Below are 26,895 nucleotides of genomic sequence, written 5' to 3' on the forward strand. Positions count from 1 at the left end.
CAATTCTTAAAAGTCAGAGCACCCACCATTTGTCTTCTGAAGCTCAGTTGCCTGGGTGGGTCTTTGAATGTTACAGGAAATACTGGCGGTGGGGCAAGACCTACTCCCCCCCTTTTCTCTGTGCACGGGAGAGGAACAGGTAGAGAAATACCAGGGGGTCATTGGTTTAAGCTTCTTCTTCCAGACAGGTCGGCATTTGAATGGCATCTATTTCTTAGAGAGAGAGATTCTATAGCCACCTGAGTGGGCCTTTGTCAAAGTTTCGTGATCCTCAAAGTCAATTTCCTTACACCTCACAACTGCCCCTGCCCCCAGCCCTGTGCCTTGCTAGAACCGAAGCCTGCTTCCTCTTTGGTCCTCTGCGGAGAGCCAAGGCGCCTGTGCTGTGTTTCCGTTACGTTATTAACAGAACAGGGTCACTATGAGTCTTCCGTTTGCCGCTCCTACTTGGGAAACCTACGAAGGTGCGTTTGATTGTCACTGTGTGGTCCCGTGCCCGTGACCTCCTTTTCAAACATAAATTGGAATCAGGGGCTGCTACCAACTCCCAGAGTTTCCCAAGTCTGGGCATGACCAGATTGTCTCCATGAGTTCAAGAGCAAAAGCTGAGATGGGGGAAATGAGGTCAGCAATAAAGGGAGTCACGGACTAGGCAAATGGCAGTATAAGGAGATGGTGAATGGAATGCCATGTCCTGGGGGGCTGTCCTCAGTGGGGATGATGCTTCCTTGGGGGGGTTCTTCCCTCTCTGGGGCATTGGGAAAGCTGAGGCAGCTCATGGGATGGTTCTAGCAGGCTATCAAGACACCCTGAGGCTGTGTCCAGGACTGCAGGAAACACTGCCACCACTGGGGTGAGCAGCAGGTGACCCATCGAACCATGCCTGGGGGCGACCCCACCGTCCCAGCAGCATCACCACCGTGAGAAGCGCCTCTGGAGGACCGCCCCGCTGAGCGTCAGCCTCAGACGCAGCCAGGGAGCCTTTACTGGGGGTGGAGAACATCTGCTGAGATCATTCTCTGTGCCAGGCACAGAGCACTGTCTCCTGTCTCAGAAAGAAGCTCTCACTGTTGTCTCCATTTTGCAGATGAGGAGACTGAGGTCCAGGGAGCCCCCGTAACTTGCCGAAGGCTTACATGCCTGAACTAGAACTCCACTTGTGGTGCCCCCGAGCCCAAATTCCTACCCACTCCGTGTTATGACCTGACCTCCCTGCATCTCAACCTTCAGGGGTAGTGGGAAGCCCTGTCTCTGAGTCTGTCTCCCACCAGAAAAGAGAGCCCTCATTTTCCACCAGGGACCTGATAGGGTTTGAAGGCACGCGGAGGCTGGGCAGAATCCAGCCTCCGTCCTGGGGAAGGGTGTGGCTCTGGAAAAGAGTGTTACTCTTGTGTTTACTCAAAGATAGTCATTAAGTCACCGTGAAGACATCTTTCTGCAGACTAAACAACCCCACTGCTTTTTAAAAAAGCTTTCCTCACAGGGACTCTTTTTTTGGTACCGTCTTTCTATATTTACTGGTTTTCCCCCAGGAATTCTTCTGCCCTCTCATTCTCTATTTTAATCAGTCCTGTAATAAGACTCTGATCTGTGCCACAGGAAGAAAAAAGTCATTTTCAGAGTTTTCATCTCTGGCCTTAACAAACGAATAAAAGGCCAGCATGGATAGTAATCAGCCCCTTGTGGTCCGCTCTGAAGCTCAGGCATGTTTTTGGCCCCCCCGGTGGCTGGCCAAGCTTCCACTGACTGTTTGTTTCTAAACCTGTGGAACTTCACCATTTATTTGAGGGACCAGGCCTCCGTCTCCCGCGGCCCCCAAATGCTTCAAACACGCACCTGACTCAGCCCGATCTGCTTTTCTGCCCCCGAAGAGAAGGCTTTAAAAGGAGCCCAGGGCTCAGAGACAGACTCTGAGGGGTGAGTGTCAACAATAAAATTCTTTCTTCCCGCAGGGGCCTCACAGTCCAGCCTGACAGAGGTGTTAGCCACATTTAGGCAGTGCCGGTCCAACCCAAGGATTCTGAGGTACCGTCCCGGGGGCCTCGGTGTGCCAGCCCGGACAGTGTGCCAGCCCCCAAGGGGGGCCCACTTACTTCGAGGTTCTCGGGGTCCATCCACGGTGATTTTGATGGCTCTGTGGTAAGTGGCAACTTGCGGTGGATTTGTAAAGACGGTGATGGTCAGAGTGAAGCTCTTCCCTGTTGGAACACGAAAGAGAACACCAAAAAATGAGGGGAAGGTCTGACCATATATGCTGGGTAGCTGACCATTAATTTATGCTTTCCAGCCCTCAGACTGGAAAGGTGGTATTTCTTCAGCATAAGTGAGCGGTTTTTCCAACACTCCCCTAGCTTTGGCTTCGCTTGAATTCTGGAATGCACCCCTTCAGTGTTTGTCTAGATGTTAACACTTCACATGGTTATACGGCTTTCGCTAAATCATCAATAAACAACACAGGATCAAGACAGATTCGGTTTTGTTTTCTTTCAAGTCGAGACTCCAGGGAACATGGGCTCGGATTGGCAGCTCTCCACGCCCCCCGTGATAACTGTCCCCAAGGAGTAAAAGAAACCGTATCCGTCTTTCCCTTCTAACACTGCTTGTCCCTCCAAGGGTTAGGAAAGACAGAATTCCTGAGTTTGTGAATAGGCGAAGTTAAACTTATTCTCCCTGTATTTCAAAAACACTAATAATTGCTGGTTAATTGACTTTAAATATTACTTTTAAATGCTAGATGTTATTAGAGGCGCTCATGGGATTGGCCAGACAGACTTTATAGTCAATAAACTGACTTAACGATATGTAACTGACAGACTGAGATTCAATAAGGACTATAAACATAAAAACACACGTGGATGTCCAGCTAAACACTTGGCATACACGCGTGGGACGTGAGTGTGTTTTCATTACGGATGTCTACCGCGATGCTTTTGGTAACTCTGAAAAACTGTTTAAAAATCTGTTTATAAGTTAGAACACAATGACTAACATGTAAGTAATTCATATAAATACACCAACAATTAATAGTAATAATGTAAGTATTAATATGCACCTATATTAATAATTTAAAACATTTCTTCTTGGCCACGCGGTGCAGAGAATGAACTCCGAGTTTGAACTCTGGCTAGCTGTCCTTTGGCAAGGCCCTAGACCCCTCCGTGCCTCAGTGCCCTTACCTGGAAGATGGGTACACATAGCATGTTGGGCCTTATAGCATTTGGGGGGAAGTTAAATGAGGTCATAGGGGTAAAACCATTAGAACAGTATCTGGGGCATGAAGGTATGCGTGCGAGTGTGTGTGTGTGTGTGTGTGTGTGTGTGCTGTGCTCACTTCTATTATTTTTCCTCTCTGTTTCTCAGAGTTCCCCAGCAGGATTCTTTTTTTTTTTTTTTTTTAAAGATTTTTTATTTATTTATTCGACAGAGATAGAGACAGCCAGCAAGAGAGGGAACACAAGCAGGGGGAGTGGGAGAGGAAGAAGCAGGCTCATGGCGGAAGAGCCTGATGTGGGGCTCGATCCCACAACGCCGGGATCACGCCCTGAGCCGAAGGCAGACTTAACCGCTGTGCCACCCAGGCGCCCCCCCAGCAGGATTCTAAGGTTTGACGAAGCAGGATGCTGGGACCGCCCACAACAGGGCCGTGGGTTTCTATTGAACAGTTTCTCCTCTTAGTCATGTAAAATGAAACAAAACCAAAAAGAAATGAAAGGAAAACAAAATGGCCCCTTCATTCCCCTATCTCCTCCCAAACCGTTTAAACATCAACTTGTCTTCCTTCCTCAAGTTAGAAAGAGCAGAATACTTTCCACTGTCATGCATGTTTTAATACAAAAGAAAGCCACAAAAAAAGGTCAGTAAAAATACAGTCGACCCTCGGACAGCACAGGGGTTACGGGCCGCCGACCCCTGCCCTGTTGAAATCAGTGTATAGCCTTGACCCCCTCAAAACTACCATTGGCCTACTGCTGACCAGAAGACTCACCCGCAATGTAAACAGTCAATTAACAGATATTTTGTATTTCTTACATATTATATATACTGTGTTCTTACAATACAGTAAGCTAGAGAAAAGAAAACATTAAGAAGGGGCGCCTGGGTAGCACAGTCGTTAAAGCGTCTGCCTTTGACTCAGGGCGTGATCCCGGTGTCGTCCTGGATCGAGTCCCACATCAGGCTCCTCCGCTGGGAGCCTGCTTCTTCCTCTCCCACTCCCCTGCTGTGTTCCCTCTCTCTCTGGCTGTCTCTCTGTCACATAAATAAATAAAAATCTTAAATAAAAAAAAAAAAGAAAACATTAAGAAAATCCTAAGGAAAATACATTTACAGTCCTGTACCGTATTTATCAGAAAAAATCCGCACGTCAGTGAGCCTGCGTGGTTCAACCCATGTTGTTCAAGGGTCAACTGTGTCATCTTTGGCCGCTGCAAGCCAGCGATTACTAATCATGAAATATCCCCAGCGAACAATCCCCAAGGATCTGCATTGTCTCTAGGGAGGCCTATGATAAGAATAATGACAAACCAAGATTGGACGCTGAAACCAGCTTCGTCCGACCTGGCTTTACAACCAAAGTCAAGGCCGACCTATCTGCCAGGTGAGGCGAGGCTGCTTTCTGGGGAGGGGTGCCCATGAGGCCAGAGCATTGGAGAAGCCCAGGAGGCCCAGCCCCCAGACTGATGTTCCCATCAGCTGCTCTTATCTCCTGGAACCCGGAGAAGATTCCTTTCGGGTGTTAGGGATTTAAAATCTTGAGGACATCGTTCACTTGTGGCTTCAGGACGACACCCCAGATCATCTCTCCCCCGGCATCTTGCTGAAGTAGGGGAGCCGGCAAGAGGGGCTGCAGGTCAGGTCCATCGAGGTGGGTGCAGTGACATGGAGGCGGGTGGCTCTTCCCGCAAGACAGATCGGAGTTCTTTTAACTATTATTCGACTTTTCCAGATCGCAGTCTCCTGGTCCGCAAAACAGGGGTTCCGGGTTCATGGGATATGCACAAGGTCACTTGCGACTCTGACCATATCTTCCACGTTCACAGCCCTCCCGGCGCCCACGTTCATGGGCACCCGTGTGCTTCCTCGGTTGCCTGTGGCTTCAGCCTTTCAAATTCCACAAAAACACCGGACCAGTGACCTAGGACTGCTGTAACAAATCGGCACTGACCCAGAGGCTGAAGACAGTAGAAACACACTCTCTCCCAGCTCTGGAGGCCACCTGTCCAAAATCAAGGTGTCATCAGGGCCACGCTTCCTCTGAAGGCTAACGCTTCCTGGCCTTGCCCGGGTGCTGGTGGTTGCTGGCAATCCTCGGCTTTCTTGTGGTTTGCAGCCACATCATGTAGCTTCTGCCTCTGTTGTCACGTGGCCTTGCCCCTGTGTGTCTTCGGTCTCCAAATCCACTGTCCCTTATAAGGACACCAGTCATTGGAGTTAGGGCCCACCCTAACCCAGGAGGCCCTCGCCTGATTGATTACATCTGCAAAGCCCCTCTGTCGAAATAAGGTCACACGTTCTGAATATGAATTTGACCTAGTTTGAGTTCAGACGCCAAATGTCTTTTAAGAGTTCCGGTCTTGGCACTGTGACTCAGAACTGCTCCACGGCACCTGTGCACATTACCTCCCGAAATGGGTCCCACTCCTATGGCAGCCCTGCTGTAACCATTCTATACTTGGTTTCCTAAACGACAGCTAAGAATGATCGTCTTTATCATACTGGCATTTTTAGATTTGTGTAGAACTTACAACCTTTCAAACACATTCCCATATACTATTGGCTTTGGTCCTCATAACATTCCCATGAAATAAACAAGATAGATTTTATTGTTCCTGGTTAATAGGTAGCAAAGCTAAGGCTCAGAGACGTTAAGCAATTGGCCCAAAGTCACACAGCTTTTATACACAGCAGAACCCAGATCTCTCAGCTTTAGATCCACTGTTCTTCACATTATTGTCATTGGCGACACCAGCACCGGGAATCCAGACTTTCAGTACTTTTCCCATGCTCTACCACTGCCCAGAAAAGAGAATATAAGGACGCCTGGGTGGCTCAGTCAGTTAAGCGTCTGCCTTCGGCTCAGGTCATGTTCCCAGGGTCCTGGGATGGAGCCCCGCATCGGACTCCCTGCTCACCAGGGAGTCTGCTTCTCCCTCTGCCTGCTGCTCCCCCTGCTTGTGCGCGCTCTCTCTCTCTGATAAATAAATACATAAATAAATAAATACAATCTTAAGAAAAAAAAAAAGCGACTATAGTCCCAGGGGCTTCACTATACCCAGAGCGTGCTTGACAGCTGACTGTAAGCCCGGGTTCTAATTCAAAAGCAGCTTCTCACTGAGCTGACTTTGGACTCCTGGCAGTTGAGTCTTTAATGCCGTCCCCTGGTTAACCACAGATTGGCCTACTTAATCGGGAATGAAATTCAACCAAAGTGAATATTTGTGAAATTGTTACTCATAATTATAATTCTATCATTTTATGCCCATCATTTTATGTGCAGTCGTAAGAAGTGTCTGCCCAGCCCAAGCTCCTAGCCGGAGCGCCCGGGCCCCAGGGATGTGGTTCCTGAGCGTGGAGATACTCTGGTCGCGGCCCGCACAATGGGCTCTTGTTCGCAGCCTTGAGCACCGGGACAGCTGTTTATTACCTCATAGACGGAGGTAATAAGTGATGACATTTTGTTCACAGGTGTGTGTGACATTTTTCCACTCCGGGAAAACTCTGCCTTCCACTTCCTCGTGCTCTTCCGACCGGCCCTAGCCCCGCGCTTGATAACTGGGGCCGGCCGGCCAGGGGCACACGTGACCGACCCGCTGAGCTTCAGGACCCCCCACGCTCTGCCCTCCACCGCTTCCCGGCCCGCCCCTGCCCAGACGCAGCCCATCTTGGCCCGCACCTGCGGAAGTGGTAGCCACACCCCAGAATCACACGCGTTGTTCGCCAAATTCCCTCATTAAAATGACCTATGGGCCTGGTATTTTAAGTGCGTGGGTGTGGAGGGTGAAAGACTGTCAAGTGTTTTTCTCAGCAGGCTGCAGCCAGAACAGTAAGTCAGAGAAGAGCGAAGGAGCGCGGGCTGGCTAAGTAACTGCTACCCCGAAAGTGGGCCGAATGCAGGACCAAATGCAGGGGTGGGAGGATGGTGCTGTCGTAGAGACAGCTGACGTTCGCCCTTGTAGCCTGGAGCCAGTCCCTGCCTGGCTCCCCGCAGCCCTGGCTTTGGCACCGGGAGACAAGCAGGGGTCTTGGCCCGCACGCAGGTGACCCGGGCTCCCCAAAGGGGCAAGCTGCAGGGCTACAGGTGTCCTGTGTGGGGATTCACAGTGGAGGGAGCTAACGAAGGTGGGGGAACTGAGACCTTCCTTGTCCCCCTCACGAAGGCCTAACCCCTAGCCCAGACACCAGCCTCCACGTGGGCCAGTGGTTGGGTTCCTGCAGGAAATTATTTAGAAGCACAAACACTGGGACTGAATAAGAAGGTGGGAAGACAGGCAAGGGACAGAGGGGCTGCCTGACGCCTGAAAGCAGCAAAAGATAAGGCACTGATTATACAATCTGGTGGCCCTGGGACTATACAGCGTGCCAGTTCCAATACGGACCCTCAAGCCAAAATGCCCATGTTTTAAATCTCTGCCACTTGCCAGCTGTGTGACCTTGGGCAAGTTACTTAACCTGTCTGGGGCCTCTGCTTTGTCATCTGTGAAATGGGGATAAGACCAGTCCTTCCATCTCACAGTGCCATTATGCAAGTGAAATGAAATAATGAGTCAGCAAATATCAGTTTAATTACTGCTGGAGACGTGAGAAACATGATTCCGCAAAGACCGAGCCTCGGGCGATGCCGGGAGGAGGAGCAGGTGACGAGGGGTGCTGGGGTCTGACGGGGGCGGTGGGTGTGCACGTCAGTGCTGGGCAGGCAGTGCTCACAGAGCTCCACCAGGCTCACCCCTTGTTCCCTAGGAATTCCAGCAAACCAAGGCAGAGCGCACAGGGCGGCAGGCAGGACAGCAGAGCGAGACCTACGAGGCCACCAGGGAGACTGCACGTTAACTCGAACGTCAAGTTCACCCCGGCCCGGCCAGCTGGCGACGTTCGCAAGGCACAACTGTGGCTGGCTGATCTGCCTTACAAACCAGCTGGGCCAAATGCTCCCCAGCGGAGTCTGTGTCCTCCCCCTCGACGCCAGCTTGTTCGTCCAAGTGCCAGGACAAAATACGGACTGCTTTATTTAGTTGGGGAGAAGGTCACGGGCGCGTCCTCCCGGATGCCTGCGGCCATGACACGCGCGGCAAGGCGGCCCCCGGTCTGTGCTCTGGGTCTCCCCGCGCCTACGGGCCCGGGGCTGGTGACCTCGGACAGCCAACTGTGGTCTCATTAAGCAGCGGCTGGACACGGCAGTTCCGCATGGCCCCGGCCCCCACTCCACTTCCTCACCGCATCTGGGAAGTGGCTAAACCTCAGAACTGCTCCCCAAAGGGCTGAGGGTGGGGAGGGGAGGACAGGGCGTAAAGGCCACTCTAACGCATCTCTTGTCCAGGGGTGAAATAGCAGCTTCAGAGGCGGGGGGCCCTGTCCCATCACAGCAACGTCCCCCCATGCCGGTGGTGTCAGAGGCGACTTTCTAACCAACCCCCGTCCTGTGGGGACTGTCCTCTGGGGTTTGGCTTGTGGGGAGCCAGTCCCCCTGCTGGGGCTCTCCAGCAGATGGGCTGTGTGGCTGTCACTCTCCTTAGGGTCCGTTTGGACCTGTGAGTCATCTTCTCCTTTCCGGGCACTTTCGGTGGGATGTGAAACTTGCCCTCCGTCATGCAAGGAAAGGCTGCAGGCACCGAGGACCGTTGGCCGTGGGGGGTCACAAAGCACGAGACACACTGTCACGGTTTTCACTCATGTGTGCGTCGCTCCGGGAAAGCCGCTCGTGCTCACACACTTTGAACACTTGTGGCAGCAAGTAAGGGGGGAAAATGCAGCTTTTGGAAAGCAAGAAAGCCGGTGAAGGTTCCAGTTTGGCTCTTTGCCCATTCTGGAAATCCCGACAGATTCTGAAATGCTGCAGGAGGATTTCTCCTTTGACCATATAGATTGTGCCAGGCCTACTCTTTCATCAAGGACACCTGAGTATGGAAATTAATGCAGCCTCAGATTCCGAGGGGAAATCTGAATTGGGGGTATTTTTCACAAAATATTTTTAATTTACATTTCTCGCTTTCCCACTGGAACAGCCCCACGGCCAAAATTCACGCTTTTGCTCCCTGTCCATTTCGTCATTCAAACACATGCCACGACTTTTGACAGTTAAGCTGTATCATTGTTTATTTGGGGATTTCTGAAGAGGGTACAAACCCTTCAAGTTGCACAGAATTTCCTACTTTCTCTAAATTGAACCGAAATTTAGGTGTCGGTTGTATCCACTTGCATGCGAGGGACCCATGTGTTTGTGGACGTGTTTGTCTAATTGTGCCTGGATCCGCACAGGCAAAGCGCAGGCGGGAGGCCCGTGCTGTTGGCACCCCCCCCCCAAGTCTACTGACAGGTGCTCAAAACACAGAACGCAGTTTTTCATAAAACACAGCATTTTTTTTGGTATGACGGATTGTTTGGAAAAGAGTTGTTTCACGTACAGAAAACCAAAAACATGCAAACCATTTTCTCAGGAGATCTTCTAGAAAAACAGGCTGAGTACAGGGACAGCTTTTTATTAATCTTTGTGTCTTCTGTTCTGAAGCAATAAAAAATGTCTGATAACTGGATCGATGAATTCTTCTATAAACTTTCAGTTTTGACAGCTGGTTCTTTATGATACCTGATTTTGCTCTGAGAGCAGCACTTTCCTTTTTCTGCGGCTCGGGTGTGAGCTCAGCTTTACCAAAGGAATGGAGGACAAGCCTTCCTCAGGGAGAGTATTTACCAAACCCCAAGGCCCTACAACGCTCATATGACCTTGTGCTCTTTTCCCTAGATTTCACGGTTCCTCACTGATCTTCCCTTTTCTTTTGGTATCACAGTTCCTGAGTATCTTGGTGGAAGAATCAAGTTTTAATCCCTTTAGCCCAGACACTTCCAAGACCCTGAATTCACAGCTCTCTTTAGGCCAAGGCCATGCCTGCTGCCAGGAGAGCCCTCTGATTGGTGGCCCAAGTCCCCCAGCGAAAGCTGAGCTAGAAGCCGACATAGGACAGGTGATCAAAGTGGCCTCGTCCTAGCCCTGATTCTGCTTGGGTGATGGCCCACGGCCTCAAATGCACAGCCCAACACCACATGGCGCTACCCAGTGGCCCAGGGATGGGCACTGAGAAGGCAAGGCGGTACTGGGGTCTTCTGTTCCTGCCACCAGCCTTTTAGACCACACAGTGGCTGCTTCCTGAAAGCATGAGGGCAGGTGGGTGTAAAAGCTGACAGGGAAGAAGAGGGAGGCTCCAGGCAAGGCTGGGGGTGGGGCAGGCAGGGCCTGATGGGAATGGACTCTTCACCAAATGAGCTATCTGCAAACTGGGTACGTACATGTCTGAGGCTGCCTGCAGGGAGAACTGGGAGTTCTCGGTCTCTGCACCCCCAAGCATCCTTTCCCTTCCTCAATCTGCAATCTGACTCTCTTCCTACAATTTGCATCTGGGTTTGTCAAGTCCCTGCTGCAAACAAGTCCGTTTCCCTGGAAGCAGACCAAATTCCCAGTGTGGCTGGATGTCAAGGTCCTGAGCAGCTCCCTGGGTGTCATCCTGCTCCTAGACCCCACCCCCATCCCCCAGTGGGCCTGGGCATCTCCTGGCTCCTGGACAGGGCAGGCGTTCCTCCCCACGCTGTTTTCTCCTCTTGGACACTCTTCTCGATGCCTACACCTGCATAGCCTCCTCCACACCCTGAAATGTGTCCACTGAGATGACAGTTACTCCAGGAAGACCCCTCCTCTCTTCACTAGGTTCTGCACGGCTGTTCCTTTGCTCTGTCGCGCCTGCCCATGGCTCTGACCACTCACAACACTGATGGCCTGCTTAACTGTTGGCCCCTGGCTAGCCCCTGAAGGCTGTGGCTTCTCTCCGGCTGACCTTTGTATCTCCAATGGGAGCCCAGTGCCTGGAACACAGTAGGTGCACAGTGCTTATCTGATGAAAGACTGAACAAATACTGTCACCAAATGCCCTCAGGGGGTGGGGGTCAGTTCTCAGAAAAAAGCAATGGACACTATACATCCCTGATTGGAAGGGTCCAAAGCCTGAGCAAGACTCACTAATTAAAACAGAGAACACAAGGTCTTGCCTGTGTCAAAGGTCCAGCAAATGTCTGCAATGATCATGTTATTATTATCGTATTTATTTACGAATATTTATTAAACTACTGCTGGGTCTCTGGCACTCTCATTTTACGAGGATAAAGGAATTCCTTGCATCCAGGAGTGGACACTGGAAAACAGCCTCCTTCCCAAAGATCTGATTCAGGGACTCCCGGGCTGACTCCGCCTGCTCTCAACCTGCCTCCCCCAGCGCTTCTCTCCGCAGACGGAAGGACCACACTGAGGTGAGAGGGAACTCTTCTTCCTGAGTCCTGCCACATAGACATCATCTAGTTTCAATCACCCTGATAACCTTCAAAGGCTGTATGAAGGGCATCATCACACCTACTGCACAGATGGGGAGACCGAGGCCAGCACCTCTTAGCGAGTCCTACAAGGGCACCCCCTTCTCATACATGTCATGCGACCTTCCAAAGACCCACAGAATCATCACAACTAGACCTGTGTGTTCTATGTTGTCATTACATAGAATCAGAGGAGCCTCGAATGGGAGACACTGGCTTTAGTATCATCTAGAGCCCATGGATTTGGACAGAATGCAGGACGGTAGCATAGTAAGAGACTTTCCTAAGCCATAGCCAGATTAATAAATTCTCCATTTATAGCCAGCCAAAAAAAAAAAAAAAGTGCAAAGATGTTCACTTGCAGTTTCTGAAAATGCTGAGATACAACCTTAAAATGGCTTCCAGCGGAACAGCCGGGATGTCCTTAAGCTCGGTCCAGGGCAGGCTGCCGTGAGACTACCATGAAACTCCCTAAACTTGGGTGGAGTCAGCAATGACCGTGCAGGAAGAATGCGATGCTGCTGGGTGCCAGCCTGCAGAGCCCAGTGACAGGACAAAGGGATTATTCTGTTTCATTGTGAAAATGCAGTGTTTATTGTTAAAATACGGTTGGGAATTAAAGGGGCATGTATGAATCATAAATATTTGCATGCCATTAATGTTTGGACAAAAGACTAGGAATGACTATGTTGGGAGAACTTCTTTTCCCATGAAAAATAGTGCTTCATATTACAGGACATATTTAATTTCGTCTCTGCCATTGCTAATCTGAAATCCCAGTGCCCGCTGCGTATAACTCTTTCAGGACCTGAGAACTCCACACGGCTGAGGAGCCAAGACAAGGCTTGATGTTTTCTTCCTGGAAAACTCATCCGTTTGGATAAACAAAAAAGCAGGTCCCTAGTGCCGTTGTTTATTATGAGCTCACAGAGTTTCCATACCACCTCTACCCCGTTAGCATCCCTAAAGCAGATGAACCACATAAAGTAATAATGCTTATAGTGTGTCTTAGGTCAGATAGCCCTCCCTGCACCCCCTCACCGACCCCCCCCCCCCGCCAAGGACAAAGCCAGAATCGGCTCAGAAAGGCCAGTCAAGCCACTTGCCCAGGGACACACAGCTCTGCGCCTGTGTTCTCAACAGGGGGGCCATCTCTCCACCCCCGCCCCCGCCCCCCAGGACATTTGGCAACTTCTGCGGACATTTGTGGCTGTCGCAACTGGGAAGGGAGGATGTTATTGGCTCCTGGGCCGAGGCCAGGGATCCTGCCAACAGCCAACAACACACAGGGCAGCCCCACGACAAAGGAAAACCAGCCTGAATGTTGACAGTGTTGAGCCAAGAATCCAGTAAAGCCCACGTACGTACGGACCGTGAGACTGCACAGCCCAGAGAGCAAGAGTCCTGGGGTAGTCACTCATCTGAAGATATTTCACGAGTCTCCGCTCAGCACCAGGCAAGGATGATAGCACAAGGTGCTTCTACAGGTTTTGAAAATTCTTGCGTGTCCACCCCTTGGGAGTTGCAGGCGCGTCTCTCAGGGTGCTTGGGTCTCAGCCAACACCGCAGTGTCCCCATGCATACCACAGCTGTTCTTGAGCTCTGGCCCTGGAGACCTTTACTCCCAAGCACATGGAGGGACCTTACATGGGCTCTGTGCAGTCCCTGGCACAGACAACGCCCATAAACTCCCATTCGGATAGCGAGCTATCTCAAATTATTGGACACCACTGGATCTCCATGCCGAATCTGGGCCATGGTTCCTTTACTGAGGGGAGCGGAAAGGAAGCAGGTGTATAGCCACGGGGCAGCGGGGTTAGGCGTGGGGCTTTCCGTGCAGGGTAAAAGCAAGCAAACACACCAAAACCAGAGAAAGCCCTCACGGCAAAACTTATTTGAGAAATTCAACCAGCAGCAGACGCTACCTGGATACAAGAAGAACCTCTAGAGGACTCTTCGGATTTTTTTCAAACCGCCTTTGCCTGAATCTCAGTATGGGAAACAGGTGAGAGCAGATGTGTTGGGGCAGGTGGGAGAAAGCTCTGGAAGAATCCACCTGTCTGTCCATGGCACCTGCAAACCCAGGGCCATCTCAGAGATGGTCAGCAATTTGGGTCCCTTCTCTGCTCCTTCTATGTGTCCCCCCTTTTATTTTCAGGTGTGCAGACCAAGCCCTTTCCAGCATCTGCTGTCAGTGATGCATTCCAGGATGTGGCTCTTTGCATTTTTTATTTCAAGTGGACACTGGCCATTCACATCCATTTGTGTTCCTGGATCGGGGGATCTGGGGTCCTGGACTGAAGCCCCATGGCGGGGGGAGGTGCTGAGCACTGAGAAGCCATCAGGGTACTTTCATTATTTCTGGCAGTCCCTGTGGACCTGCACCTATGGGCCGAGCCCATCCGCAGCCTCCTGGCCCCCACACCACACCCCCCGCCCCAGATATTCGTGTTCTAAGGTGGGGCACGTCTATGCATACGGAACACTGGTATGTTTTCATACTTAAAATAAGACTTTAATGTTCAGTGATACTCTCTAATTTTATTTTTTTATTCTCTGCACTTTTTAATGTAACTGTTTCATGCATTTTGTAGAAAGGCAGAAGTGTGAGGCTGGAGTGGCAAGGGAGACATTTTACAAGTTCTTCTGAATGAGCGTGATGTGAGATGAGCGTTTTCAATCCCGGTAGGCAGGACTGACGTTTCAGACCGGCGACTGTTGTCAGGGGCGGGCCTGAGCACCGCAGCGTCCCTGGCCTCTACTCTCTAGATGCTCACGGCAGCCCCCATCCCAGTTGTGACTGCCAAACACGTCTCTAAGCTATTGTCAAGTGTCCCGTGGGGGTCAAAATCACCCTAGGTGGGAACCACTGAGACAGACCATCATCAAAATCGACCAGCAGATAGATAGATAAAATACCAACTGCGACCTGCCATGAAGTTTCCAACGGGACGATGAAGGCAGAGCATCTGGAAAGACCCAGTGGCGCAGGTGCTGTAGACACACCACTTAATGGGGGCAGACAAAGCCTTATTATGAAGGAGTTTAGGTCAGCCCCTCATTAATTCTAAATAGATAAATAGATACTGACTGTAACTCCGTACGATGGTTTCAAATAAGAATGAAGGAAAAACATCTGTAAAGACCCAAAACCACTGCCTTGAGCAAACTGGAACGTTTCCACCTCGGAACAGGCCCATCCCTCCTCGCCTTGTCTGCCCAGATCTGATAAGCACACAGATCACCAACTGTGCTCAAACCGCCCATATTCCTGTGCATTGCCTTTGTTTCAGCCGAGGAGAGTCTCCTTTGTTTGCATACCGTGACTCAGTGAGGGCCACACAGCACCCGTGAGAACGCCTGCCAGCCCTCCCATTAACCAGACCCAGGCGTTTCCTTGGGTCGGGAGGCTGGGGGAGGTGGCAGGGATCTGCGGTTTGTGCCACCCCGAACATTCCTAACAACGGTCTTAACTCTCCAGGTAGAAGCCAGGATTAATCTTAAATTGAGAAATAAACAGGAAATTGACTTACATCTCCTCGGAGAAACACACAGGTTAAGTAGCTTCTAAATGAATGCGTCTCCACCAAGAAATCACAAGACACACATTTTGAATCCGGCAGCTGGAAGGCCATGAGCCTCTCGCAGGAGCTTGTGGGGATCGCTCCCTGGGTTAGGGGTCCTCAACTACGCGAAACCATCCCTGGAGACAACTCTCATGGTGTTCCTGTATGGATCCATGCCCAACATAGGCCAGCAGAGGCTGGCAACATGCTGGCATCCCAAATCAGCGCAGGGCAAAGGGTACGCCAGAGAGCGACCGAAACACGCCTCTGGAGTGCTGGACTCACAACAGCTGATGAAGGGGGCAGACGTTGCTGGGACTCCACTAACGCGTGCGCATAAGACACAAATCTCGCAGAACAGCAATTCGTCCCCGACACCGGAGAGTGGGCAGATCAATGTGGCACATTTGGAAGTATTCCTACGAATATTCATTCAATCCACGCTGCTCACTTATTAATTTTTGTTAATTGCACCATTTAGGCTTCAACGAGCAGCTGTGATTAGCACGCATTTAGTCCCAAAGATAATTTGGTCCGAGAAGACTTCTCAATGGGAGGACGGATGCGTGTGCGTGCACACACGCACGCACACACACCCCACCGACTGAAAGTCCAACAGATCCTTCAAAACCACATAAGCTCTACATACTGACAGGACACGACTATTTATAAACATTCCCTTACTGATCCGAACTCGTTTCATAATCAACAGAAAGAGAACAGTCACCAGACAGTATACCCTCTCTCTTTTCCAACAAGTCATTTTTCTTTGGGGGAAAAGAAAAATAACACAGACTGTGCTCTTCCATAACCAATCTTCTCCACCCTCTCTTGCCCCTCGCCAACCAACACAAAAAGAAAATACAAAACTGATTTATTAGAACCAGAACAGCGTTGCCGCCGTTGGCCGGATCACTGTTTATGTCTATAATGCTTGCTGCTGAAACAGGAAGCTCTAAAAATCATTCAACCATTATTTCTCTCGGAGGCTCTTTCTGATTGATAGTCCTCGGTCCCCACCAAAAGGAACCGCCTTGACCAAACGCAAGCCGGCCGGCGCGGAAGGGGTGGAGGGTGGGTGAAGTCTAGCGTCTGACCACCAACTCTGAAATATTGCTCATAGCATTAACTTCATTTTTAAAAAGCTGTCTGACACTATCGGCGATGTCTGGCACTTCATAAAATCAGCAAGAAAACCATGAAGAGATAAATTGTGAAACTCTATGTTCCAAGCATAAGCAGTTTCCAAGAGAGTTTTCCTCCTTGGTCCTTGCCATGGTGTTAGCAGGACAAGGACTGCCAGTGGTAGCGGCTGGGGGTGGGGAGCACCTCGCTTTGAGGAAGTGTTGCTACCCTTTTATTGGCAAATGGGAAACAGAATGAGAAACCTGATCTCTCAAGACAGAACTCTCCGTCAGATCTGGGACACCAGCTTTCGACCTGCCATCTAAAGGAATTATTTGCTGGGGCAGCCTGGGGCTCGGGATCTCAGAATCTGGGTCTTTTTGTTGTTGTTGCTTTTAATCATGTCTTTTTCTTATATTCTCTCCAGGAGATCTGATTGCCAGCTTAGTATCTTGAGTGTTGCCCATGGAACAGCTCTGGGGTTGTCAGATAAATTTTTCCTACCCCTCTTTATGGGACTCCAGGATGGAAGGGAGAATGACTTGGATCCTATGACAATATTGTGAGTCATTCTGACCACTTCTTAGTAACAACCACTCCGTAAAGACACGTCTCTTTTCATGTAGGATACCAGCACAGTTTAAATGGACCTTCCCTCCATCTCAGCCGTGGTCTTTCACTCATCTGAAAGCAACCTCCCCATACTGTTCCCCAAATAATGCAAAATACTGTAAGAATGAAACCGCCTTAAGTAACAAACATTACGCAAATATGCAATAACCCAGATTGTGACAGGGTAAATATTATGTCTGGGAAGACATCCATAGCAAGAACATAATGAAGGAATTTCATTTTATAAAAGCATTGGGAAGGGGTACTATTTTGAAAGCGGGGGAGATTTAAGTTGCCAGGGAGGTCAACATAAACAGAAATTCCTCCAAGGAATTAAACCCCATTCTAACAGACCGGAGAAATCCCAAACCTCAAGGGGCTGAGTGTGGAATTCACATTGCTGCTCCGCAGGGGTGTGGGGCTGGGGGGGCGGTAAGTGAGGGGGGAAGGGGGGGCTTAGGCATTCGCTAGAGAAGAGGCTGTAACAAAATGGGCCCCTTCCCCTTTCAAGGGACTACATGTGTGCCTACCTGATGACCTTCGGGAAGTTTGGACCAGTCGTTTGAATGGGATCTATTTTCCTAATTACACAAACCAGGTCCTGGCTATAATAAAAACAGGTGTTACCAAAACACACAGGGTGCAAAAAGAGTGTCCACCTCGTCTCTCCATTTCTTCATATTCCAATTATCTACTCTGTGCAGCCCAGTGCGAGGCCGGCCCTCCATGGTCAAGGCAAAGTTCCAAATTCACAGACGCTTGGCTCGGGGGTCCGTGGATCCCCAGGAGGTCCACAAAGGAGCCTCGGCAGTCCTGGAACCTGAAACTGTGCCTGAAACTCTGGGTAGAAGAGCACATGCCTGTTTTTCTTCCCCTTGGGTGAAGGCTTCCAAAGGATTTTCACAATTATCTATGATGTTCCCAAAAGATTAAAAAATCATATTCTTAGGAATTAGAAGGAAATTTGCACTGGGTTCTCTTCCCCCCTTTATGATGTGGTTGATGATACGGTCTGGTAGATTTCCTCTTTGGTTCTAAAATGAATTAACTAAAGCCGTACTCCCTGATTGATGGATTCCTTTCCAACTGATTATGTATTACAGCAGCCACGGAAGCACTCACAGATCTCACTGCTGAAATGTCTTCAGTGTCTCTCCGCGGCAGCCACGAGACGCTTTCTTGTAACTGAAAATACCAAGGAAAACCTGCCTCGACTGCTGATGTCACTGACGGAGGGGACGGCTAGTTAACCTCGCCAAAGAGAAACTGCTTTTGATCCTGAACTTCGGTTTTCCGGGGGTGAGGGCCGGTTCTTCAGAACCTGTGGTTAAGTGTGGAAGGTTCTGAACAACCACTTGTGTGGTCGGCATCACCTCTCGTCCCCTGGGGGCTGCCATCTCCTCTTCCCCTGTCCAGGCAGAGTGCATTTCTATGGAGACACTGAATGGAAGGGAGCAAATCCCAAGGGGGAAGTATCCCCTGCACGCAATTTAAATTGGCCAGGAGAAAAAGGAAGGAAGGGGAAAAAGGAAGACAGTTCAGACTACCGAAGCCTTCACTAGTATTTTTTAGGGGCCAATGTTGTCAGCAAGGCCCTAAAAGCCGGACGGGCAGGTTTTCCCAGTTGCAGGCTGAACTTGAGGTTATAAGTTGTGATTCTGGATAGAAGCCAGCGCCCAGACAGATCAGTTTTGTCGACCAGAGAAAAACCCTTCCACGTCCAACCTCTGGCAATTTCTGTGAGGTGTTCCAAACCCCATGGACTGGCAGCTGGTAAAAGAAAAGGGAGTTTCTTTTTCTGCCCTTGGTTTAGAACTGAGAACCAAGCCCTTTTGAGAACCCATCGGATCAGTGCTGTTTGACAGAATGCGAACCTGGCATTGAAATGTTTGGATGAGCCAACAGCCAGGACCTTCTCGGCCACGGTGGCGTGTTGATGCCAATGACGTGTTTTCAGGCACATTTTCAAAAACAGAAAATGAAACAGTAAATAGTCTTACGATCGCTTCATAAAACGTAATGAGACTATTAAAGGACAAGATTCAGTGCGGAAGATTAAGACTAATTGTCAAAATTAGTGAGAATCATCTGTTCTCTTCGTAATGGGAAGCAAATTCGCAAAAAAAACCAACCACACAAATAAAAAAAAACCCCACCAAAAAACAAAAAACCTGGCAGGCTCTGCTGTTGACACACTCGAGAGAGTAAAATCGAGTTGTATTTTTTGACTGGGGAGAGATCAGGAGACAAAGTCAAACGGGGCCTGCTGACAGCTCATTTTGTTTTGTAGTACTGACCAAAAAAACAAAACAAAACAAAAACAACCAAAGAAACAAAAACCCACAAACAAAGAAACAACCCACTCAACACCAACAATAAACAGGGTAACCGGGATCAGGGTTCCTGTATCTGGGATTGCTTACGATCACTCCTGGGAAGTGGAGCCTGTTCAAAACAGATATTGTCTGTTTATGGCATTTTCCTCTATTTTTTTTTTTTTTTTGGTTCCAGGTTATCTGAAGATAGCCCGGGCTTGGTTGTAGCTATTTTACTCTTTGGGTTTTATGCAAACTCTAGGGCATACTGGCACGAATCCGGCAGCCAACTGCAAACAATCCACACCTTGGGGAAACAGTTCACGGTTACCCAAGTAAACACAAGGCACCTCTATTAGTCACCCACTCAAAACAGAAATGGCCAATGAGGGACCAGAGACCAGCCCTCGACGCCCAAAAAGGAAGCACGCTGCTTTCAAAATCCCATTCTTTATTATCACCGACTCACTGCACACTGCCCCAGAGCCACTACAGCTCTTCTCATGGGAAAGTGTCACAGGCACGATCCATGCACGTTTCCCAAACTTTTATAACCAAAACCTGACACGGGGACCCACATCGATACATGCTACGATAACAGGACTTTTCCTGGAAAGGCAACCCAAGGCAGCTCAGCCATTGTCCCTAATGGTATAAATCCACAAGAACTGAATTAAGATGGCTAGCGAGGCTGGTAGGCAGGGGCCAGGCAATAGGGCCTTTGTGTTTTATTGGCTTCTCACCTACTGTGCCAGCTACTCATCTGAAGCCTTCAAGATGTTTTCCAAACACACATCTCTGAATCATAATGTGAATTCCATTTACTGAGAGGTGGGGACTTTTAATATAACAAGTGAACCCATTTAATGACTTTATGCTTTCATATGTTATAGCATCTCTCCTGCTTTCAATAAGTGGATATAATTTTCTTTGCATTACCCTATTATTAACATAGTTAGTATCATGAACATATATTTTCAATCAGTTATAAGGTTTTTTTTTTTTTTAATTTTCTCCACCTAGGATTCTATTTTAAAAATGCTGCAGGCAGCTCAAATAGCAAAAATGAAGGCCCCAAAGAGCAACACACCTTTCCCCCTTCCCCTCTTTGACTAACCAAACGCAGATTTTCTTGTATTTTAGAATGCCTTTATAAAGAGTAATGATTACTCTTATGTTTAAACGTCCATTGGTTATACTTTAATTTTTTTTAATACAAGAGTCATCTACTGCTGTTTATGTATTTATCATGTCTTTTTTATTAGACTCAAAATAACTTGTATTCTTTACCTTAGTCAATACTATATTATGAAATGAGATTTTCAAAGCAAACTATCCTTCCTCTTTCCGTTCAACTTCTAGTACTTATTGCTATTTATAAAAACGACTTCAGTTCTTACAATACAGAGAAAACACAATATTTGAAAATAACTGGAAACCAGAGGAGATTGCGGGCCCAAATACCTCTCTCAGCTCTAATACTTCAGGAAGAGGCACAGAAAAATAAAACTGCACATATGAACTGCCCTGACACAACGGTTCCTTTGGGGAACCCAGTCTTTAACAGATTGGTACTAGAATGTTAACTGGGTCTGACCCCTCCCCCAAAGAATAAGAAGGCATCCAAATTACATGTGACAGGAAGGTCGTAAATGCCATCACATATGCCAAACCAGAATGGTACTATCGCTGTCTCTTCATATTTTATCGTAAAATGGTAAACGTACTTGAAACCACATTTCAATAACCATATACTGTATATCTCTAAAAACAATCACAAGTGATCATTTGAAACTCTGTCCCTTGTCACAGATAGCACATGGATTCTAAGTTAAAGGCTTCCATGATGTACATTTTTGATAATTATCAAGTAGAGAATACCAGGTATATAATCTTAGTTTCCATGATGGTGAGTTTTATATTTTTACATTTTAGTAAAGATGGGAGGAATTTCCTTGAAATTCATAATTCATCCTTTGCATGTTCCAAATCAGTCTTAAACGAATTCAGTAATAGAAAGCAACAATGTAAAGGTAGATTCTTGAAAAGATACCACATTTTAAATCAGTATTTTTAAAAATCTTAAAGTAGCAATATCAACAAGAAAGACTGTGTTTCCAGAGATCCCACCACAGAAACTTCTAGAACATCACAGAAACTTCTAGAACGTCATAGACACGTCCAGAAGTTTTGAAATTTGGATTTGTTGCCATGTAAAAACTCTGCACTCCCATTTTAGTTTTCACAGATACATACCTCTTCCACTCCGACCGACAAACCTGAGGTCATTGAATCTCGCAACTTGGTTTTTCATGGCTGCGGTGGCATTTCTCAGTTCAGCTGAGTAGTTTTCGTCATTGCCCGCCATCACAGTGACCAGAGTGCCATCAGGGACATCTCCCAGAGCCACCACCTATACACCAACCAAGGGACAGATGCAGACATCAGACATGCTGTAAACTTTTATGCCATTGGTATATTAGTTGTTTTAAAAGTAAATATATATAAGGTGATCTTTTTTTTTTTAAGGATGTATTTATTTTAGAGTGAGGGAGAGTGCGTGCACAAGAGAGCAGCGAGGGGGCAGAGGGAGAGGAAGAGAGAGTGAATCTCAAGCAGAGCCCATACCGGGCTCGATCCCATGACCCTGAGATCATGACCTGAACTGAAATCAAGAACTGGACGATCAACCGACTGGGCCTCCAGGCGCCCCAGTGATCCTCTTAAGTTTGCAAAGGAATAGCAGAACAATGGTAAAGTTATTAATGGGAAGAATCTCTTTGAATTCCATTATGCAGAACTACATATAAAGTTTTGAGTCCTAAAACATTCACCTAATAAGGCCACCTGAAGTCACATGGCGCAGTTGGGACAAGACTGACTACGGCAAGGACTTTGAAAGCTATGCCTTCTCATGAATGGAATCATCTTAATCCTTCCTATTTGAGGAATGCAATGTCTTGTTTTTATAAGTTTATAACCTGACCCATCTCTCGCTTGTCCAGACGTCCACTGGTAGGCCTCACGGGGCTCGCTTTGCTTTTAGGTGTTTAAACTTATCTCTGCTAAAATTAAATTTGATTGTTACAACTGAATTGCCGACGATTCTTGAATAACTCTCTTTGCAGTTCCTCTTTGAGACACCCCCCCCCCACCGCTTGCTTCACTTATTTTGAATATCAGTAGCAAGGAATTCTGGCACGCAAGGCAAAAACTCAGAAATCTACCCTTTGCTCATTACTAATTGCAAGATCAACAGACCTCAGAGAAGAGGGGCACTCACTGAAGCTCAGGGGTGCTGCTCTGAATTCAGGAGTGGAACTACATGGCATTTTTATATCTGTGGGTCCCCTGGATGTGTCAACTATGTCCTGAGAGATGACTGAGGTTTTCCTAACAGAAGCCCTGTTAGGAAAACTGGTGGATAAATATTTTTGATATTCATGTAACAAAAAAGCAGTAATTTCAAGGTAAAAATGCTCTGAAGAGCATGACATGAAGATGTTTTGTGCAGTGGTATCTATTTCTTGGCCATCATCCGACTCTTCTAGAAAGGACTTTATGGGGGCTAGACAATTATTATTAGCTATATTTCCTTTGTGTCTATTTTTTAAAGTGGTCATAGGATCTCAAATCAAAATGCCCCAAGTTGAACCTATTCCTATCATTTCTGATATTCCCTCACGGTATTTTCTCAGTCAGTAGTTGAATTCTGTGTTAATCATTCCAATTACATAATCACCTTCTTATTCTGTATTTGAGTTGTAACAGCAATGAATTCTCTAGTGATTATTCTTCCTTTTTACCTAATCATCACTACATAATTTTGGGGGTAAGACCTATATTTTCAATCCCCTTTTCCTGTCTGTAAATAAGGCTACCATAGGCTCCCTCGTACGACAGCAAAGACATTGTTTCTCGAAATGCCCATCTCCATTGCCTGCTTGGCCATTACCCCTTCCCTGCATCAACCAGGTGACCATCTACTGCTTTTATTCCTTGTGAGGCTTCAGCTCTCGGATTCTGATGAGGATGACAGGGAGGACAAGCCATCTCACCACAAGGGACTAGGGGACAGGAGAACGAGCCACACGGCAATAGGTAGGTACCTTCTTCATCTGCCCTATCCCACTTGCTCTGTGGAGCACCGTCCGGGCCTTTTATCTTTCCTTCTAATCCTTTCCATCCCAACACTGGGCATGTTTTTTACCAAGGAGATTTAAAAACACAGCTATTTATTCCCCAAGCACCCTCTAATTAGATATTTAGTTCCCATTATAAGTGTGTTTGTTGCCTTTTAATTAAAAGCAGTAATATGACATTTCCCTTTTGTTTCGAAAACATCATTGAAATAAATCTCCCTGATCAGTTACTTACGTATTTTACCTTTTTTTTTCCTATTCCCACAAAATGTGCTTGCTCTATTCTGCTTTTTTCAGTCTCTGAAAAATTTTTCCACTTTTTTTTCTCACTATTTTCACTTCCCTCTGTAAAATTAGCTCACAGTGTTGAAATGCCCTCCTTGAACACATATTTTTACTTCCTCATCCCCATTTCCCTGTGATGACCTGGCTTCTCTATTTTAATCCAACATTTAGTGAGTACACAGGGGCTGTACACTCAACTACGTGGTTTTCAAACTGAAGAACTCGTTGTTGGGGCCGAATCTGTGAAGTGGTCAAAATACATAAATCTTGTCTCTATCTTCCAAAATGTATGCTAAATCACCTTCCTCCCACTGGCTCCTCTCACGATGGTCCGGGACTGCCCCTCTCTCCTTTCCAAAACTATCCTTGTCAGTAATTTGGCAAACTCATGAGACCTTCACCAAGTAGAAACAAATATAGAGTAAAATGATCATGGTGGCTAAATCTGAAAAGGCTGTTGATGGTGGGATTTAAGACTGACAAAATTAGGAGTTTAACCCTTCCTAGCCCTCCCTTTCTAAAAAAATGCAGCAAAAGTCCAAGATATTTGGGTGCTCAAAGATCATTTTTGTTGTTGTTTTTTTATTGATCTCAGAGGGACTTTTTTCTTTTTCTTTTTTTTTGGCAGGAGAAAAGGGGAGAATATTAAATTACACTAATAACTTATATATCATCTAATTGTTAACAAGCACACTTAGACTAGATTAAAAAATTAAAAAAAATTAAAACTAACACGTCTGCTAATTTGATACAGATTGTCCCACTGATAGACAATAAAAAGAGCATAAAAAACTCTAACTTCAAACAGAAAAAAAGAAGGAACTGGAATGAAAAGCTATAAACAATAGGTAAGGACACACAAACATTCACATTTTAACACAGACCAAACAGACAAGAAGGGACTTGCTGGCCAAAGGATATCTCATATTTTGTTTTACTTCTCTGTTTTTAAAGTATCAGGAAGTTGGGCAAAACATCAACCCTCCTATGTACTGCACGGGTCTCCCTACACTGCTGTTGGCTAGTCTGTTCACAGTTCAAACTGGCATTTCAAACAACTCTAATTAGGTTGAAATTACAGTTACAATTCATTTATTTCAAATCCCTTAATTTTCTAGAGTTTCAAAGAAAGCTGTGGAGTGGAACCCAGAATTCAGCCGAGATGACATTTAATGCATACCTAGGGACTGCAATCTTGCCCATAGAAACACTACTTACTTCTTTCTTATGTAAAGAATATAACTATTAGCATCCCAAACCTCTGAATTTGCTGAGGGCATGTTTATGCCTTTGGACCCTGGTGTACCGGGCCTAAACAAACTGTAATATTGCAGTACTTAAAAAAAAAAAAAATCCTAAGTCATCTACATAGCTCTTTAGGCTGCTTCTGGAAATAGTGGGTAACACACAGCAAATTGAAGATTTTCCCAGTAGTAAAATAGGTCTCTTTTCTACGCTAAAAAAAAAAAAAAAAATTAAGGTATTCCATGGGAAAAATGAGGGCAGGATATATTTTGGGGTCCAGGATAAGCAAATAGGAAGATTTTAATCTATTTGAAGGAAAATTCATAATTTGAAGTCTCCCTTTAGTTTCTAAGATTAAAGCAGGGGATTTACACATAGGATTTCAGAGACTAGGAAACAATAACTTAAACGCTCTGTTCATCAGTATCATCAGACTTCATCACTGTTTCACATTTTCTCCTCCTTATTACTGGGAATATAACCATTCTTTACTAATTAACTGCTTAAAAAGATAGTGTGGGCTTATTTGAAATCCACATTTTAAAGTCATAATTTCTATAGGAACTGTTTAGAAGGCGGGTAGGTGGCTAAGTGCACAGTGGGGCCGGGGATACAGAAGAAATCGACCCGGACACAGTCACATTTTGAAGGCTAGCTTGCTTTTCTCCTTAACCTTTGGGCTCCTTCCCTCCCTGAAAATTCTGTCAGCTCCTTCAGTTGTGCAGGGAGCAGTCTTCCTTCAGGAAGAGGCCTCTCTTGATGGGGACGGAGTGGTGACAGATATTACTCAAGTGGCCTCACTTCTCTGCTGTCCTTCCCTTTCCCCCAAATGTTCTCAAGACACCTTTGAACTTTTTTCAAGAGAACGATGCCTTGGTCATTGAGGAGATGACAAATTATTACTCAGTAAAACAAATTCAATCTTTTTAAAAAAGTGAATTGTCAAAAGTCATTTTGAAAAAGAAATCTCTTTGGTTACTAAGATTTCTACTAAAAAGAATTCCCTGATGGCTCATATAAGCAAGTTATATGTTTTTTTTTTTCAGTCTTTTTGTAAAAAACAAAACAAAACAAAACTTTTCTTGGGGTGGCCTGAGAAACTCCATCACTTCACCTCCTGAAGATTATTAATCACTTAGTGTTTTGATATGTTTGGGCGTTGGTTGCCTGGCAGAGGAGGGGACATCCAGAAGAGATCTTGATTTACCCCCAACGGAAGCCACAGATCTCTCAGAACCCACTCGGTTGGTGTGTCAGGGGCTCCAGGTTTAAATGACCCTCTGGCCAATTATCAGCCTGTCTCCTCCCTCTGCTCTTATCTGAAAGTAGCCCCAGGGCCAAGCCCTGTCAAGTCCCCTGTCACTGAGGGGACTCAGTCCTGTCCTCTAGCTAGAAGAGCCCATTTAGGTAAAGAGATTAGAATGATTTAAAATTGAAATGGCCTCGCAACCCAAATCTACAGAGATGAAGGGCAGCAGGAAAGAGTCCAGTTGGGCTGCTCAACCCAATGCCTCATTCCCTTCCCCTCAAAACCTTCTGCTTTCAGAACACTGAGGCGCTTCTCGAGACACAGCCAAGGACACATTTTGTTTTGTTCTAGGAATCATAAATTCGGAAGGTGCATAAAGCTTAAAATTAAAGAACCTTATAAAAAAGCGAACAGTGTCCATTGTAACTAGATCAAGATCCAGGAGAGGCTTGGAACCATTAAAAAAAGTTTATATTAAATTAATCTCCTCTTAAATGGCACAATTACTTTAAAAAGAGTAGCTGATCTTTCCAGCTTCCCCCCCCACCTGCTTTTTTCAGCCCTTTCAATGAAGAGGAAATGACTACAGATTGTACTAACAAGTTGCCCCTTCTTAAACCCCCCCCCCCGCCCCAAGACAGAAGCATAGAATCCCCACCGCCGAAATTAAATTTCTACTATTTGCGGCCAGGGTGTGTGTGTTGCCGGGGGAGGGTGGGGAGGCAGTGGTTGTTTTAAAACGCCAGTGTTGTTTCTACATCCCCGTTGAAGGCCGAGGGTTTTAAAGG

General features: G+C 47.0%; 1 protein-coding gene across 4 annotated transcripts in view; it reads right to left on the bottom strand.

The window, feature by feature from the left end:
* The window catches only part of RUNX1 (RUNX family transcription factor 1), a 243,461-nt gene that overhangs the window by 62,199 nt on the left and 154,367 nt on the right, over positions 1-26,895 (bottom strand). For all 4 annotated transcript variants that reach the window (XM_087861781.1, XM_045785582.2, XM_045785583.2 and 1 more), the window contains 2 exons: positions 21,443-21,599; positions 2,094-2,198 (listed from right to left, as the gene is read on the bottom strand). In XM_087861781.1, the coding sequence (XP_087717907.1) occupies positions 2,094-2,198; positions 21,443-21,599 (262 nt within the window). The remainder of the gene's footprint in view (positions 1-2,093; positions 2,199-21,442; positions 21,600-26,895) is intronic.

Source organism: Ursus americanus, chromosome 4, assembly GCF_024610735.1.
Source record: "Ursus americanus isolate L20-20 chromosome 4, mUrsAme1.1.p, whole genome shotgun sequence".
In the NCBI taxonomy this organism is placed as follows: domain Eukaryota; kingdom Metazoa; phylum Chordata; class Mammalia; order Carnivora; family Ursidae; genus Ursus; species Ursus americanus.